At 33.0% G+C, this 17,306-nt stretch overlaps 3 protein-coding genes and 1 long non-coding RNA gene across 4 annotated transcripts in view; 1 reads left to right on the forward strand and 3 right to left on the reverse strand.

Moving 5' to 3' along the window:
• LOC149491221 (protein apterous-like) overlaps nt 1-9,628 on the reverse strand; it is a 51,912-nt gene extending 42,284 nt beyond the window's left edge. The window contains exons 1-2 of the mRNA XM_089714390.1: nt 9,482-9,628; nt 2,365-2,687 (exon numbers count right to left, since the gene is read on the reverse strand). Of these exons, the coding sequence (XP_089570516.1) occupies nt 2,365-2,687; nt 9,482-9,517 (359 nt within the window). The 5' untranslated portion in view covers nt 9,518-9,628. The remainder of the gene's footprint in view (nt 1-2,364; nt 2,688-9,481) is intronic.
• The window catches only part of LOC149491209 (uncharacterized), a 445,824-nt gene that overhangs the window by 353,161 nt on the left and 75,357 nt on the right, over nt 1-17,306 (forward strand). The gene's annotated exons all lie outside the window — the stretch shown is intronic.
• Nucleotides 10,257-15,447, reverse strand: LOC149491222 (putative NADH dehydrogenase [ubiquinone] 1 alpha subcomplex subunit 12). Its single transcript, XM_089699151.1, has 4 exons — nt 15,334-15,447; nt 13,272-13,397; nt 11,645-11,837; nt 10,257-10,306 (listed from the first exon to the last, which is right to left on the reverse strand). Exons 1-4 carry the CDS (start codon nt 15,445-15,447, stop codon nt 10,263-10,265), a joined length of 477 nt encoding a protein of 158 aa, XP_089555277.1. The 3' UTR covers nt 10,257-10,262.
• Nucleotides 14,320-15,240, reverse strand: LOC149491223 (uncharacterized). Its single transcript, XM_089700204.1, has 3 exons — nt 15,208-15,240; nt 14,767-15,000; nt 14,320-14,514 (listed from the first exon to the last, which is right to left on the reverse strand). The coding sequence occupies exons 1-3, from the start codon at nt 15,238-15,240 to the stop codon at nt 14,350-14,352; spliced, it is 432 nt and encodes a 143-aa protein (XP_089556330.1). The 3' UTR covers nt 14,320-14,349.

The raw sequence follows: 17,306 nt of genomic DNA on the forward strand, positions 1-17,306 counted from the left end.
CACCACTTTGTCAAGCACTAAGCCTGTCAAACTATTTTCTTTTTCATCCTAAAACAAAAAGGTGGAGGGGTTCTATGCTCGTATAATAATAATTTTAATTTATTTTTGCATATTTTGTGTTTTTTAATTTAATTTAATTTATCGTTTTAAAAATAATTTAGTAGGTATACCTACATACAAGTATTGTAAATTCTGGTTTAAAATAATTATTGTATATATGTATAATACAAATATCAAGCATAATAAATAATTTAGGTACATTAAATAGCCTTCGGCGTCCATAACAAAACAAGATTTCGAAGTATAGCACTGATAAAAACGTATTTACTTTTACAAGGTGTATTAATTCGGATTGTTTCTTCTTGTAAATTCATATTTAGGCTACACCATTTTTGTATTTTAACGGGTTTTAATCTCAAAATTACCACAAAATCAACTGCGAAAAAAAAGCAAACAGAAAAATACAGGCCGAATTGATAGGTTATCAATTCGGCCTGTATTTATTTTTGAAATCGGTTAAATATCAAAAGGGTAACAGCCCTATAGCTACGTCATAATTTCATCGCAGGTGCTTAGTTTCCTAACTGTATGTACGTATATATCTGTCAACTGTGGTTAAACGTTGCTTGACTATCTCAAAGTCCGTAGTTCTCTGTGTAATTAAGACAACTGCTTTGACCGGCGAGTTTCACAAAGCTTACCTTGTGCAAATATTTAGGGAATTGTTTCAATGCTATGACCCGAAATGTGATGGTATTTAATACAAATTGGCGAGAAATGTACAGTTTCCTGTAGGTCTAGGTATACATTTTATATCTAGAATAAATATTTCAAAACCTATATTTCAAATGAACTGATAAATTAAATTTGCTCTTATTACTGTTTATATGATGTGATTTGGCTTTAATTTGATAATTTTATTATTTTTTAACAAACGATAGATATCGAATACAATTTTTTATCGTATACCAAAAATGTTATATTTAAGTTGTTGTATTTTTTATCTTATTTACCATGTTGCTTATTTATTATCATAAACATTTATTGTAAATAACACTAATTCCCAATCTGTAATTATGTTCATGAATCTGCTTAATTATGACGATCCTTTTTAAATACAGTCGACAACATTACTCGATTCGATAGCGGTTTTTACGTTATCTTTGTAAAGTGCTTAGAAATAATAATAAAAGCTTCCTACGCTAAAAGCTGTGATTACATTCTGCGATATACAAACAGCTCGCTTACATCATTGCATCAAACGATGTTAATTTCGGTAGTAAATAGGACTCAAGCGCGATAAAATATTCTCTAAACCCGATATTCGATAAACATTCATTAGAACATTACTAACAGATGCAAATCACGAATTTAATAAGCGCTCGATACAGTGTGAAGACGCAATTAATGCTTACAAATTCATTGGAAATAAACTAATCGTTCTATCGATAGATTGTTAATAGAATGAGCATTTATTCCGATATATTTTTATTTGGTTTTTGTACTCACTTACTTTCATAATAATAACAAGTTATATGCCCATTTCTGAACATAATTATTATTGAATAAACGAAAGAGATTTTACGCACCATTGGTGGTATCAATCATAGGCAATTTACTCACTTGTGTTGTTTATCGAATTATACAGGGTGTCCCACTATTGGTATACTAAGCGCGAAGGAACTTGTAGTTTTGCATACACTGATCACGTAAAAAATACTTAAAAAAAATTGGGTCCAAAATTTTTTGCTAAATTTTTCCTGAAAATCCATGTTTTCTTCTGTAGCTTCGCGCAGCCGGCATATACTGCTTCTCTAATATGAGCATTTTGTCTATGAAAACATAATCTTAAACGATAGCTCACGTGCTGGTGGCAAAGTAGGGCAGGTTGCTTGTTTTGGGTGTACACATAGAGTTTTAAGAATTCATCTATTTAGAAAAAAAATGCGTCTGGATTTTTTAAATTATTTTTTACGTACTCAGCGTATGCAAAACTATAACCTCCTTTGAGCTTAGTATACCAACAGTGGGACACCCTGTATATATGTAATTTCATTTTAATTAATGTAATAACTTTAATATTTGTAGTTAAAAAATTGCTGATAAAAAATGTAATGATTATATTGTTTCACGAATCTTCCCCATTTGGAGTAATCGAGTGAGGAATATCAGCTCTATCATGCTGCGTAGGTATTTATTACTAGATTCAAAACATATGTGTGTATAAAATTAGCAAGCTCTAACCACCTAACTAAAGAACCACTTGAAACTTCTGTTATATTACGTCATAATCGTCAATAGAAGATTTGATAAACGTTCACGTTTAGCGTTCAGGCCGCGTCTAAGGAAACTGCGAAAGCTCACCTGAAATAATCGTTCTTGCAGAATATATTGCTGTCCCTAGCGTAGCAGCGCTGTTCGGAGTCGAGCGGCATCTTGCACTCGCAGCATCTGAGGCAGGGGGTGTGCCAGCGGCGCTCCAGCGCGAGCAGGTAGTAGCGGTCGGTGATGCGGGCCCCGCAGCCGGCGCACGCGTCGTCGGCCGGCGGCGGCGGCGGCTCGTCCGGCGGCTCGCGCTTGTGGCACGAGGTGCAGTCGCGCGGTGAGCCCGGCGACGCGGCCGGCGCGACAGGTGACAACTCGGCGCCCGTGTCGTAGGCCGAAGTTAGGTACCGCTCACTCTGTTGCTGCAAACATACCCGCCTTTACATATTTGGTTGGGGTGACGACAGCGTTGCATAATCCTATTCGCGCTATTACCGCAAAGCAAACCGTAACCGACCGTAATGTGCTCGTATATAATTTGAGGTACAAACATTTATCACACAAAATATGTAATCGTTATAATATTCATTAACCGCTTTATTAACAATGCACATATTTATATTACACGCCTTTATTGAAAAAACCCAATTAACAAACGGAGAATAATTGGATCAAAATATACAGTTCTTAATAGCGAAGAGGAAATAAAGCAAATATGCATATGTAGTTGGGCAAATCCCATAAATATAAATAGAAAATATGCATAAATAACCGGGAAGCGTTGGATAGGGACAATACGAGTTACATTCCAACTGTTTGTGGTTTGTAACCGCAATGTGATCGACATTTTTGAGTTTATCCAAGCTGTCCATAATTAAACACTGATGAATTTTTCTTAGCGATGTTTAAAAAATAATTTTACAAATAAATATGGTGTTATTCAAATCCTATCTTTTATCAGCTATCCTTTCTTATACTACCTATCTTATATTAAGTATTTTATGGCTCTTTCACCAAAAAGATTTGATAAGCGTGCGCAATAGGCTTCCGTCGGAATAGGCCATAGCATAGGTAGGTACAACAGTAGAATATATACCTGTATATAAGCTGACAGAAAACATGGTTTTCATCTGATCCTATAAAAGTAGGTATATAATTTATTATACAATTATCCAAACAAAATTTAAAATACAGATTTCTAAACTACTGAACCGTCTTCAATAAAATTTTGCACTCTGCCGATTGGGTCAACTTGATTTTCTGGAAAGAAGTTCCGGGGGGAACTGGGGCCAATGGCTAGTACCTAATCATAACAATATAATAATCCAATACCTAGTATGTCCGGATTTAGAAAAGTTCTAATATAAAATACATTTACTTCCTTACCTAGGACAAAATATTGTGCGGAAAATTAAACAAAAATGTGTACTAATTGTCTAATTGATTGTTGTAAAATTGTCTGTGTACTATTCATGATTGTTGAAAAAATTGTTTGAATTTATTTCTAAAAATAATCCAGCCCAAAAATAAAAGGTTTACCTATTTCCGTTTAGAGCCCCGAGCATACCTCGGTCAATTGAACAATACCTACTCATCGATTGAATTTATACGACTATCACAGTTTCGCTAAATAACACGTTTTTGAAATTGCGTGTATAAAAGTTAAACTACAAATATGTAGGTATGTATCACCCTTTCCCACAACTGGATAGAACATTAAAGTGCCAGTAAATCAATTTAGGTATAACTTTATGCACAGATATTTCACGAAATACGCCTTACGTCATAGAAATTTATAGTATCATAATATTGCAAGAATTTCATAACGAACGAACATTAACACGTTCGCTGCGAAACAGGGCTTGAAACACCCTGTCCGTGTCTCGTCGTTATAGCGGTAGGAAAAAACTTAAACTTCTCTGTCGTGCGGGAGGCATAACTTCCATCTGGTTCAGTGTAGGAAAGTGATATCTATATATCTGAGATGTGCTATTGATTCCTAGTTCAATGGTATACCGACCTTAATACCGGGTTTCTTGGACCTCGTGCCGCACTGAACTAATAAAAATTCTAACACAGTGCGCAACGAGGTTGCGAAAACCTCGTACCCCGCGAACCTCGTACCGCACCCTAAGCTAGCTTCACGCGGTTAGTGTTGTGCAACACATTCGAGACTGAGCACGCGACGAATTACGACTGCTGCCGATTATGTCGAAACGTTGCCGAAAAAAGTTAATCAAGGAGGAAGATGAAGAAAAACCGGGTGGTGAAACTCTAAAATCTGAAATCTGACAAAATATTATTGCTTGGCCTGTTTTAATGAAAAACATCCATAAGTTTGATAAATAAATACAATTAAATAAAGTCGATATTTCTTTTCCCATCACTAAATTATATGAAAAACTGCTATCGTTCAGTGCGGTATGGGGTACATCAGATCCCACATTTTATTTTACCCATAGAATCTAAACTAACTAATCTAACCACGGGCGACGGTAGATTTAGGTTAATGAACTCATTGTTAATAATAATCACGACAAAAGCCGCACACTTTGTCTTATTTGGCGCCAAAAAAAGGATTTTGATCTCCTACGGGCGGTGGGGTTTAATATGCCTCGTGCCGCCACAATGTCTGGTATAGGACAAGGTTTAAAACTACCCGTAACGCAGTAATGGAAAGTACAGATATATCTGTGCCGCAGTCAACGTGTTAAAGGGCTTAAACTTCAATGAAAACTAAATTAAAATCTGCATAATAGGTCCGCTTTTGAAACAATGCCTAGAAATAACCCCACAATTTTTACTGGAATATTTACAATAGGAACACTATAATAATTAAATTTGTATTGCTAAACATAAAACGAGGATGTTTTAAAATTGAATACGAAAATATTGTTTCGATTTGAGGTTCTACATAGGTAATATTCGTTCAATAAGACCATTTCAATTTAACCAAGTCGATCCAAAACTAATTTCATATTCGATTTAAGTACTAAACTTATAATCATTACGCAATACAAATATAAGATTTGCAGACAGGATAACGACCGCGACTGTCTATTTACTATCAAAGTGATTTTCGCGAATGTCGGATGCATTCAAAGGATAAAGTTAATTGCATACGCCCAGAAATACTTTCACCGTATTATATATTTTCTCCGAGCCACAAGCCAATGCTGTTTGAATACTGAATTTCAATGGGAACGCCTTACTAGGAAGCGGTTTTCCTTTGCAGTCCTGCACTCTATCAAGTACAGGGAATCAACACAGATATCAATGAGCGGCATCCTTAGCGGTGGACCGCTCTTACGTTTGAATACCTTCACAATATTAATATTATCGCCGAGTTATATCCCATTCATACGTACGAAATACCTTATTTATCGTTTATTTATTTAGCAGTTTATTTAGTGAGCGTTCCAAGGATGAAAATTATCTATATTTTTGCAAGAGCCGTGGGCGCTAATTCTATCCTATTATTTTAAGAAGTGGCTTAAGCCCATTCTTATATTAATTTAGTATTTTTAGCGTTCCTTTATATAGTCAGGCTTTTTTTATGCACGGAGGCGTATATCTTAAAAATATGATATACTTACCTAAGCATTTTAAGCTATAAGTTTTTATATTTTCACATCTGTTAAAGCAAACGGCCGAAATTTATATTTTAAAATATAAAAAAGTGATACAAATCTAATTAAAACGTTAATTGGCCTCATGTAACCTTGTAGGTACTCGCTAAAATATTAACAATAAAACATTTTTGTTTTGTGTTTGTAAAAACTCTGACTTTTTACTGTAATACATCAAAAAATACTTTAAAAAATAGATAGTTACATATTTTATGAAAAGACGTGGCATTTAATTAAATATGGCATATATTTATAACAAAAAGTTAATAACAAATATTTCTTAAAATGAATTAAAATAGGAATTTAATTTCTTAAGATGATGCAAATAACTTAAAACTATTTTGTATGTAAGTAATAAAAAATTAGATACACATCATATTTACATAATTTTAATAACACAATATACAGGTCTCTTTAATTTTGTAGAATGAAAAAACCACACCCGTACCTAGGTATAGAAATTAAATGTAACATAGTAAATTCAAAAAAACCTAACTTTTAGTTTTTAGTTCTAGCATCATATGAAACGAAATATTTGTAAATAACTATGAAATAAATAAATGAAAGAACAATTAATCCAGCACTTTACAACAATAAAAACTAACCTATACGCAAGACATCAGTGATCAGATAGATAATGAAAAATATACAGATAAACAGATTCCATTAAAATAACAAAATCTTGTTTTAATTTGTGGTTTAACTCATTTATAAACTTAATGAACAAATAGTTGAAATGCAGCCTTTTTCTTTGAAAGTCCATGGAGGGTTGTCGCATAAGAACCACAGGACAGTTCTTTGGCATTTTATGATATTATGTATAGTTACATATTTCATAAAATTAAATTGTAATACTGACAAGATTTTAAAAGAGCAACTATGAAGTTTATTGTCGGTTCATCTCCATATAATACTGCTTTCCGAATCGATGGTAAATTTAAAAAATATGCTACCTATGACGATTCAAAAGTACTTCTAGAAGAAGTCTATTTGAATAAATAAATGTTTGAGTTTGTGTGAGCTTTGTAAGATTATTTTTAAGACCTATAACCAACTGCAACTGTAATGCAATGTAAGCTTACAATGTAAGTATAGTACATAAGTACTGTGTATGTGTAATGTACTGAACTTTATATAAGAAGCAATAATTATGATATTTTTTTTATTTATTATAAATATAAAATTAATAAGTCGTGTCGTTATTTATCGTCGTGATAAATAGATATTTATAACGACGCGACGATAGACCCACTTAAGTAGGTACTTAAACTATTATAATACAAGCAAAAAAATAAATTCCATTACGTAGGCTTTTCATATAATTTTCTTCAATATGGCCTAATTTGTGAAGAACCAAATATTAATAAGTATAATAATAATTTAATTCACTAAAAAGTAGAGTTAAACTTTTTACCTTTTTTTGTTTATACAATATGTATAATATATTAAACTAATTATTATTTAAAATAAATATAAACGAATGATGTAGGTATGTATTTGTATGAATACTACAAAGCTTTTAGAGGTTCTCTTTATACTATACATATATATATCACTGTACGTACAAACTTATTAATTTAATAAAATAACTACCATATTGTATAGCTTAAATTTTAATTCTTTAACCATACGAACGAAAAAGTACCTACAATAAAATACGGTAAAATGTTATTTATATTCACTTATTGTTAAAACGTATAATTGTTTTTAATTAATCTTCTCTCAAATGTTCTGCGCATTATTTCATATGGAGATAAGTATAAAAGGAACTAAAAATAACTTTAACTATTTTTTTTTTGTTAATTCTAGAAATAAATTTAATTAAAATTTTGAAACAACGTAGGTATGTACGGTGAATTGAGTCTAAAAACGTACGTAGTTAGTAAAATATAGTCACGATACTGTCTAATCTATTGTGAAGTAATTAGTCGCATACCACCTTCGAGTCCAATAACATGTAATTTATATATTTGATTAGTTATGTATATATATATATATGGGTATATAATAAGTAGCTATAAATCTTTAAAATGGTGTCCGGTAAACACCGTAGCTAGTAGCAGCGCGCCGACGGCGACTGATTATCTACCACAGCGATAAAAACTAAGGGCTAAATTGAATTCTTATGTCAAAGGTTTTCAAAATTTATTATACCTACTCCTGATATTGATATAAACTTTATTGAGACCACTTGCGTTAATGGGAATCCACAACTATTAATCAAAATATACATTTCGAATGTCACTTTGGCGGGCCCCGAAATTTATGGAATTCTTAAGTGCGACTTCATATTTGTATCTGCCGCTTTATTTTTGGAGATTAAAGTGTTTAAATAAGCTGTATGTGGATTTAGATATAATTAGTCAAATTGTAAATTCCTTGTTCAATTTAAATCGATTTTAATGTGTTGTTTTCTACAATACTTAGAGTAATATACCTAAAACTAATTTTGTTTTCTCTTCAAACCAAAATTTATAGCTAATTAACAAACGAACAATCACATGCCCTTTAAAAGATTTCAACGATAACCTATTTCCTATGATCTATCTTTTTATTATTATCAAAAGGTTTTAGCTTTTATAGGTATAGGTAACAAAATCACATATTATTATTATTTGAAAAACACCTCATTCATCAAAACCTATCCAGTATCCACGTTGAATTTAACAAACTTTTAAATATAATATTAATTGAAAGATGTGAAGTAACAATAAATAAACTATGTAAATATAATAACGGATGTGTTGTATTAATTATATCTACTTATAAAGAATATTTATTATTTATAACAAATATGTACCTAACGGTCATCACTACATAATTAGTATAAAACAAAGTCGCTTTCTCTGTATGTCCCTTTGTATGCTTATTTCTTTAAAACTACCTACGCAACGGATTTTGATGCGGTTTTTTTTAATACATAGAGTGATTCAAGAGGAAGGTTTTAGTATATAATTTATTAGGTTTTAGACAAAGCGGGCGAAGCCGCGGGCGGTAAGCTAGTTATGAATAAACGTTGTCATTACTCGTTACTGAATTGTAGAGCGCGCGTTTTTATTAAAAAAAATGTCTGATTCGACTCAATATTATCAAAACAAATTCATTAATTTATAAATACAGTACCTAGTACATTAATTTTCAACTGATTCAATAAAATCTAATAAAGCACATTTATTTTATTAAGGAATGTTATCAAACTACTTGCTGAGTTCAAAATATTCCCATATTGAAGCCTTAACAAACATTAATTCACTAAAACCTTAATGAAACTAAATTAAAAAGAGTACCTACCTATTGTAAATGCTAATTACTTTATTTTTTCTGACAACTTAATTTGCTATTTAACATTACAATATTTTTTATTTATATTAAACCAACACCAAGCTAATAATAATAATAACTACCTACATAATGTCTTTTATAGGTAAATGTATAACAAATTTACTTTATACCTCTATGAAAAATTAATAAAAGCAGAACCTATGATAAATTGTGTTGCTTTACTTTCATGAAAAATCATAAACAGTTACTTAAAAAGTAATTTCGACAATTTCGCGCGTAAACGTAAACATAAACAAAATACATACCCAGTGCATCGCTCCCCTCTCTTCGTACACTCCCATCTGGGGGTCAATTTTTCCGTTTTGTATTTTCGAACGTATGGGCCTCTGCCCCACTACACTGCGGCACTCACACGCGGTGCATACTCGTGCGCTACGCGTCGCGTCCGACGGGCGACTGTCGCGGCGTCAGCGTCGAGCCGACGGCCGACGCGATGGGAAGGAAGGCCGAGCCCCGCCCAGCCCCGCCCCCGACACCGCGAGCACGCGAACGAAAAAAAGAATTTTTCTTTTTTATGAAACTTGCTATTGAATTTTTTGTCGCGACTTTTTTCATTTGCAATATTGCAACGAATTGCGCTCGAGTGGCTCTCTGAAAATGTTTTCGACAAGTGATATGTTGAATGCTGTTTTGTAATGTATCGATCGCGACGTGTAAGCTTATTTAAATACCTACGTAGAGAAATGGAGGGAAAAGTTTCAATTTAAAACAATAAAAAATATGTCATAAAAATATTTTTACGTCGGTAGGTATTTGTATTTAAAGGAATCATTTCGAACATTATGTAATTAAGTTATAATATAATATTGTTTTGGTATTTTTCATGTTTTACAGCTGGGGTGAAATTTAATAAGATGTAGGTACAATTTTTATTCACTAGACTTTACCTATCATATATAATCATAGGTATAATTGTATGCTTATTAACAGTAAAACACAATTATTAGAGTATTGATTGACTTTTATTTTTAAAAATAAAACATTTATTTTAACCTTTGTAAAAAAGCCAAACAATTATTTATTAATTCACGGAGAAATAGTTTTGCAACCGCGTCTTGCAGCTGTGCAACCTGAAAATAAAACATCCACTATCAAGACATTTAAATAAAATAATATAAAATTAGTGTAACTTTTCATTTCCCATATTATAACAACTTGCGCCATCTAGTCGTCGCGGTAGGAACTACGATTCCGATAGCTCTATCGCTCTACCAAACTTTACTCAGGCCGTTCAGGCACGGGCGACTGAATGTGAACGTACCAAATTTATTTTCATATAACGCGAATCATGTAAAAAGAACGCTGGATGAAAGTGATGGGGTGTGTTTTGGCATGTATCGAGTTTAGCACGAAAGTTATTTGCTGCTTATTTTATTTTTGAAGTAGGCTCTCGAGTCGTGGCTTCGCAACTAGGTACATAATATGTACAAATATTATTTGTTATTCTTATACCACCTCATAACACCAAATAGACCAATAAATCGCCAATGCGCAGCTTAACCGTCAGCGTTCTTTTTACATGACGCGACCTATACTAGAATTTAGTGTTAATTTTAATATATAAAAAATATATAATTTATTTGCAGTCATAGGTACCTATTTCATTTCTTTTAATGAAATGAATTTAATGGAAGAATTAACTTAATATTGAAATCCCATTTCCAGTAAGTATCTACCTACATCAAAATAAATTGTCGCACAATTAACTAATCAATACTTCACACAACACAATCATTTGACAAACCTTTTATTAGAAAAATAAATAATATTTCTTCTTTCATTTAACTACTGCAAAAACATTCCGTCGATTAATAAAAAACCCCATTCAATCCTTTTTTGCATTATATTTACATAACTGAACCCTTTCTCATATCAAACTGTTACATTATAAGTATCTTGAGTATGAATGAGTACGTATTCTGAATGCAAGAACCTAATTACCTAGTATGCCGTAGGTACTTGTATGTCACATAAGTACCTAGCTATTATAGAAATCTCTTGACAATTATATATGAAATGTAATAAGGCTCTTATGTTTAATTTTACGGGAATGTTGCTATTTTTAATACGCTTTTTTAGCTTCATATGTATGTTTGTATGTAACCGACTCGTTTCAGACTCTATTTGACCCACTTTAAACGGACAGATTCAAACTTTGTACCTACACTTATCAAGGATCGGTGGAATAATTTCATAAGTTTTAGCGATTTTTTAGTTTATTTACTATATTTATTAATTTCATTCTTCAATAACTACCTATACCTACAAGACTTACTGATTTACTACTCTGACGTAACCAAAAGTACCTATTTACGAGTCAAATACTCAAAAGCTCACACTCAGCTCATAATCGATTGATAAGAGGAGAATCTAAAAAACCGGTACTTCAGAGTAGAAATACATATTACCATCCCAAACATAGATATGCGCTCTTGTAGTACTGTACGGGTAGAATGCCTTATCTGTGCCCGTCATGTTCTCCTCGTGAGGCAGCAACCAGCATCGCGTCCAGGGGCAGCTCATGAGGCAGTATTTGGCGCAGTCCTCGTTGGGCAGCCGGTCTGTTTTGTAGTGCAACCATCCGTACCATTCCGCAGTCACCTACTTATAATATTTTATATCTAAGACCAAAAATTCATAATCTCATAAAATCTTTAGGTATATTCTAGTAAGAACTTATTAGATCATCAATTTCGTATTTTAATAGGTAGGTACTCTTAACATCAATGAACATCATCAGCCATCATCAGCTAGTGATATATTATAGGAACATCTATAGTAAGGCCGACTGATTTGTAAAATGAAGTGTCGATATTTAAATATTTTTCAGTACAATTTTCACAGACGGCACGATCCCATACTAAGCTTTCGCTTGTGTTATGGAAACCAGCTGGCTGATAACCATACATATGTAATTTTAAATAAATACTTCTATAGATAATTAACACCCAGACACAGAGCAAACATCTATGTTCATCACACAAATATATGCCCCGGTTGGGAATCGAACCCACGACCTCTGGCTTGGAACGCAGGGCCAGTCAAATTCAAGTCAAATTAATTCCTAACCTTTTGTACCTGTGTTAACGTTAGTTACTAATTACTATTAAGTATTCTGTGGCTATGTCCTGCACCACAAAACCGGTACCTACGCAACGACAGGATCACAGGAGTAAACTACTAACACAACAAGATGACACGACACACACGACTGACAGTAATATTACAGAATATTCGCTCACTACCGCACACCTTCTTGAATGGTAACTGTCAGATTAAAAGATATAACCTACATAACTTCTACGCGACCTAAGCGATACAAGATCGATTTTGATCATCTAATAAGAACTTATTAGATTATTACTAGAACATAGGTACTAAAATATTCTACCGACGATCGCTATATCTGCTTAATAGGTGCCTATCTACAGTCTATCATCAGCCTATTATCCAAATATGTACATATTTAACCCATGTCAAAATAATAGTAGATAGGTATCTAGGTAATAAGATACGCTTGACTTGAATTTACGAGAGCTGCTAAAAAAATCTATACTTTTTAATTTTACATAGTAAAAGTCGAATGCACGTGTGCATATACGATACCCACGTGCATTCCTTGCATACAGACCTTGATATATTATATCGTTACACTGTTGGTAACAGACGTTTTCCTTTCAAGTTTGAAACTTTACATACAATGCTAACAACCTCAATGAAAGGCCGCCACTCCAGGTACTATTAACGATCAAAAATAGGCTCCAACTATTTCCAGTTAGGTTTACTTATAAATATTTCAAACTATAGCTTTCCGCGCGCGACTTCAACTCTAAAATCCGCATAGTTCCCGTTTAGTTTCCGTTACTTCGGCTTTTCCGGGATAAACCTATCCTATGTCTTTTCGATGTGGGTTTAAGGCACATACCTACACTACCTACTCGGGCAAAAAAGCAATTTTGAAAATATAAGTAGTTCGAAAAGGAAAGAGCCAGTAAGAAAATCTGTAGTCGCTCTTTTGCAGTCATAATATTATACCTGACTTGCATCATAGTTCCACTTGACCATAGGATTATATTCCACCCAACGGCTCCTCCCAATCATGTAATACGTATTCTCGAAATATTTATTTCCAAAAGCATCTGTCCCTACCAGCTTGCCTTCCTATAAATACATTAAAATTAATAATACCGGACAAGTAGGTACTCGAATGGAATCGTGCTTTTTGAATAATACATTTTTCTCGTAACTATATTCTTACCCCACAACAGAAAAGGGATTCCTAATTCATGTAAATACATGAATAAAATTGTTTTTACATTTATTGCCCCAGAAATGCATTAATTTATTAATTAAAAACTAATAGTTAATTGAAATACTAGGGGAGATGGGCCCAAAGGGGGCACCTTACGGGAAAATTAAAAAAAATGAAGTTTGAAAAGAAGTTAATCCATTTATTTTTTTGCCAAAAGTTCCATTAATAAATACTTTTGAATGCTAAGTGGTTAAATTTGTCAAAAGTTAAAGTATATAATAATTATTAACAGATTACTAAAAGCCTACGATTGCCCGCTTTGCCCGAAGGGGAGGCCTAAAGCGGGCTTTCGTTTAGGGCAAAACGGGCAGTAGTTGGGTAAAGGGGGCAGGCCTGGATTTAAACAGTAGATTTCAAAATAAACAGCCACAAATAATATATACAATAATAAATAGAGTAAAAGACACAAAAATATTTTATAAGTTATGTATTTCAAACAGTCATACAATTATTTTTAAATGAATATATGAAACAAAGGAACTTCTTAGGAGCTTTAAACTTTTAGGTACAATATTTCCAGATATATCTGAAATAATATTTAAAAAATAACGCCCTGTTTACAGTCTATCATTATTTAGTCTCTAATAAGCGATACAATTATTTCATATACATATATTTTTTTTTATAAATCCTAAAATAATGTAATAGGTAGGTATACAAGTTCCAAAAATTCTTGTTTAGACAGCCCGTAAAATAAAGAGTCCATATGGAATACGTATTCCAAAAGCTCCAATTCTTGTTCCGTAGAAAAGACAATAAGACGTAGTAAACCTACCAAGCTTTACATTACACGAACCCAATTTAAGATGTCTGCAATGTCGTTCTTGGAATCCCATATTTAGTTGTTACTTTTTTGACAGGTTTTCCTAACTCTTGCACTTCTCGTTTTGCTTGCTGCATAGTTGAGCATTGCCATGAGGCTTGTGAAGTTTTACGCTTATATTTACGCCGGTTATAAGCGGTCATCTGAAAGGAAAAAGCAAATTAACAAAATAATGTAACATTTTAGCGGACGGGGCAAAGCGGGCGCGTGCCCGCTTTACCCTGCCCGCTTTGCCTTTTTCGACATTTGAAAGGTTCAGACGAAATTCTACCTCAAAATTTTTAGACACGTGGATTTTTATGGAACCAAAATATGGCCAGATAGCCACTTAATAACTAACAAATTTTGATTAAAGGAATGTAAACACCAAAATAAAAAGAACACATATTACATACCTTGCAATATTTTTCAAAAATCGTCGAAAAACATTTATTTGTTGCAGCTTGTAAATGCGTGCTCGCAAGCGAATCCAACGACTGCCGCGAGGTGGGAGGGGTGTGGGGATCGTGCTCACGAGTCGCGCGCGCGCCATTATTTAAAATTCCGATACTATACTGAGTGCCCTCTTTAGGCTCTGTGCCCACTTTAGGCCCCTTTCCCCTATACCTTTGGATTATATCTGTCTCTGTCTATTTATAACATTTATACCTAATTACTTAGGTACCAACTTCGTTTCAGTAACTTGTGAAAAGAACATGTTAAAAAAGTGACCCACTTTTTCACTTTTACACGTTTGGTGTAAGTGTTAAATCAATCAACCCAATCATCGAACGAAACACGGAAGCATTCACATGCTACTCCATTCGACTATATATTTGTATTTTGTGCCATGGCACCTTCCTCTCCCGCCCCGGTGAGTGCTGGCCCATTTCATGCCAAAGCATGGACTCCCAAATGCAGAAATTTCCTATATACGTATATCTAAGCATAATATACAATGAGTTATTGTAATTGATACTTACTTTCAGTGTATCGTGCCTCCATAGTTTCCCTAAAGACTTAATAGGGCCCCCATTCTTAACTATTATTTTAACGAACCGAGCCCATTTGTCTAAAGCTAAGTAGTTGAATACCATTTTGTATAATTAGTTTGGTTTCTTACGTTATTATGTAATTGTTTGTGTGTTTACAAACATGAGTTACAATTTTAGACATATTACAAATTTTGATTGATTATAATAGATTTTTTTCGATGTCAAACTAAAGTAGGTAAGTATATAGATGTGATTTTTATTTGTAGTATTTTGGAATTTATTTTACTTGATCTATGAATTGTGCTAAATAATGTAATTTTTAATAATTTTTTTTATCCCCTCAACTATGCTGTGTGTAGATATACAATTTGGTTGGCATTTTACCGCAACATGTGATTGTTCTATGTAAAATTGTGTATAATCCGTCAAAACTGTCACTGTGGTGTGCACCTTTTTAAATAAATAAATAAATATACCTACCTCTGACCAAGAACAAGTTTTATATTATTCAACGATTTACTGTACGACTCTTGTACGACTATACTATCATTGAAAATCATAAAACAATATAAATTCTTTTACCCATCAATGTTTCATGGAAGAATTGATTGAGATGTCGACGTTAATTCTGGGATGTATAAATAAATAAAACAAATTTTAAATAAAAGCAACGTTTTATTTTACCGGTCACTTAAGATGTCACAGCCAATGGTAGAACAGAAATTTACAATTTGACATAAAATGTACTAATGTGTATACCCGGCTCGGCGAGTGATGATTCCTATGACACTGACAGTTATTCTCAAGAGACAAACTTGTAATGGCGTCACATTGAGATAATATTACTACGTATGGAGGAGACACCACGAATAAAATCTGTGCGCCATTTTTTTGCTCTAACTAAGTTTTAAAAATTATTATCTAGTTAGGTACTTAACGATGAAAGTTATTCCTTTGCACTTTTCCGTATTATTTGTATTATTTGTGCAATGTGGCGTCACCATTCACCAAAAGAGTGCATATTTTTGAAACCGGAAAATATAAGCTTCTTGGAGCAATCACTAAGAGGAACTGTCATAGGGATCATGGTTCGCCGTGCCGAGTATAGTTAGTACCGGAAAGAATGAGTACAGTTTATTTGATATCTGTCGATCCATATTATAATTCTGTAATTCGAAATGAATTTTGCAATATATTCAAAAGACCAGCACATTTTATAAATTTTAATTATTCGTTGGGAATCAAGTCATTAATTCATTTAAAATTCCATACCTACATTATACACTTATAAGATTGTATACAGAAATAACAACTCATAGTATATCATACTTTTACTTGTGAGTAAAAAAGGTGTGTCCATACAGAATTAAATGACGTCACTGCTACTAAATACAAACGGATAAAATCCCGTGCATATGTTACTATTTTTAAACAGTTACCGCAAAAGTACATATCACAAAAATAAAGTACTACTCAATCTACTAACAATACTAATATCGTGGAGTGCATCTTACATACGGCTACTGACACTGCCACTGACTGACACTAATTTATATACGACAATCCATTTATAAAAATCTTTACCCTATCCCATTTTGATTAATATACAGAAGTGTTTTTGGTAGTTGTGCTACTGCTACTTTACTAGATTGTTCTATTGCATTCAATTCTATACAGTACAATTCAACGGATTCACAATTCGTATATCTGTAGTACACTATGGAACCACCACAGAACAATGTTCACACTAAACCCTTAAATGTGTCTTAACTTCAAACGATGATGCAGAGTACCTCTTTAGCCATATAAAAAGCTGCATCAATAGGGGAGCTATTTTTCAATCCATGGTTAAAATATATTTGTCGAAAAACATTGTAAACAACCATTTCAAAGTGTTTTCCATCGCAAATTGACAAAGAGAATATTTTTAGATTGTGGCATAATACTTTATTGGTCGGATA

The sequence above is a fragment of the Colias philodice genome, chromosome 1, assembly GCF_061535455.1.
Source record: "Colias philodice isolate Cphi_HAF_F1 chromosome 1, ilColPhil1 Martin Lab GWU primary, whole genome shotgun sequence".
Lineage (NCBI taxonomy): Eukaryota > Metazoa > Arthropoda > Insecta > Lepidoptera > Pieridae > Colias > Colias philodice.

Excerpts from the sequence above, each read along its gene's own strand:
- LOC149491223 (XM_089700204.1), bottom strand. The coding sequence starts at position 15,240 with ATGGGCCAGCACTCACCGGGGCGGGAGAGGAAG. Across the intron at positions 15,001-15,207 it reads CACCGGGGCGGGAGAGGAAG|ACAGAGACAGATATAATCCA; the intron begins GTGCCATGGCAC and ends TGTTATAAATAG. Across the intron at positions 14,515-14,766 it reads TTTTTGAAAAATATTGCAAG|ATGACCGCTTATAACCGGCG; the intron begins GTATGTAATATG and ends TTTTCCTTTCAG.
- LOC149491222 (XM_089699151.1), bottom strand. The coding sequence starts at position 15,447 with ATGGTATTCAACTACTTAGCTTTAGACAAATGGGCTCGGTTCGTTAAA. Across the intron at positions 13,398-15,333 it reads GGAGGCACGATACACTGAAA|GAAGGCAAGCTGGTAGGGAC; the intron begins GTAAGTATCAAT and ends ATGTATTTATAG. Across the intron at positions 11,838-13,271 it reads GGAACTATGATGCAAGTCAG|GTGACTGCGGAATGGTACGG; the intron begins GTATAATATTAT and ends TATTATAAGTAG.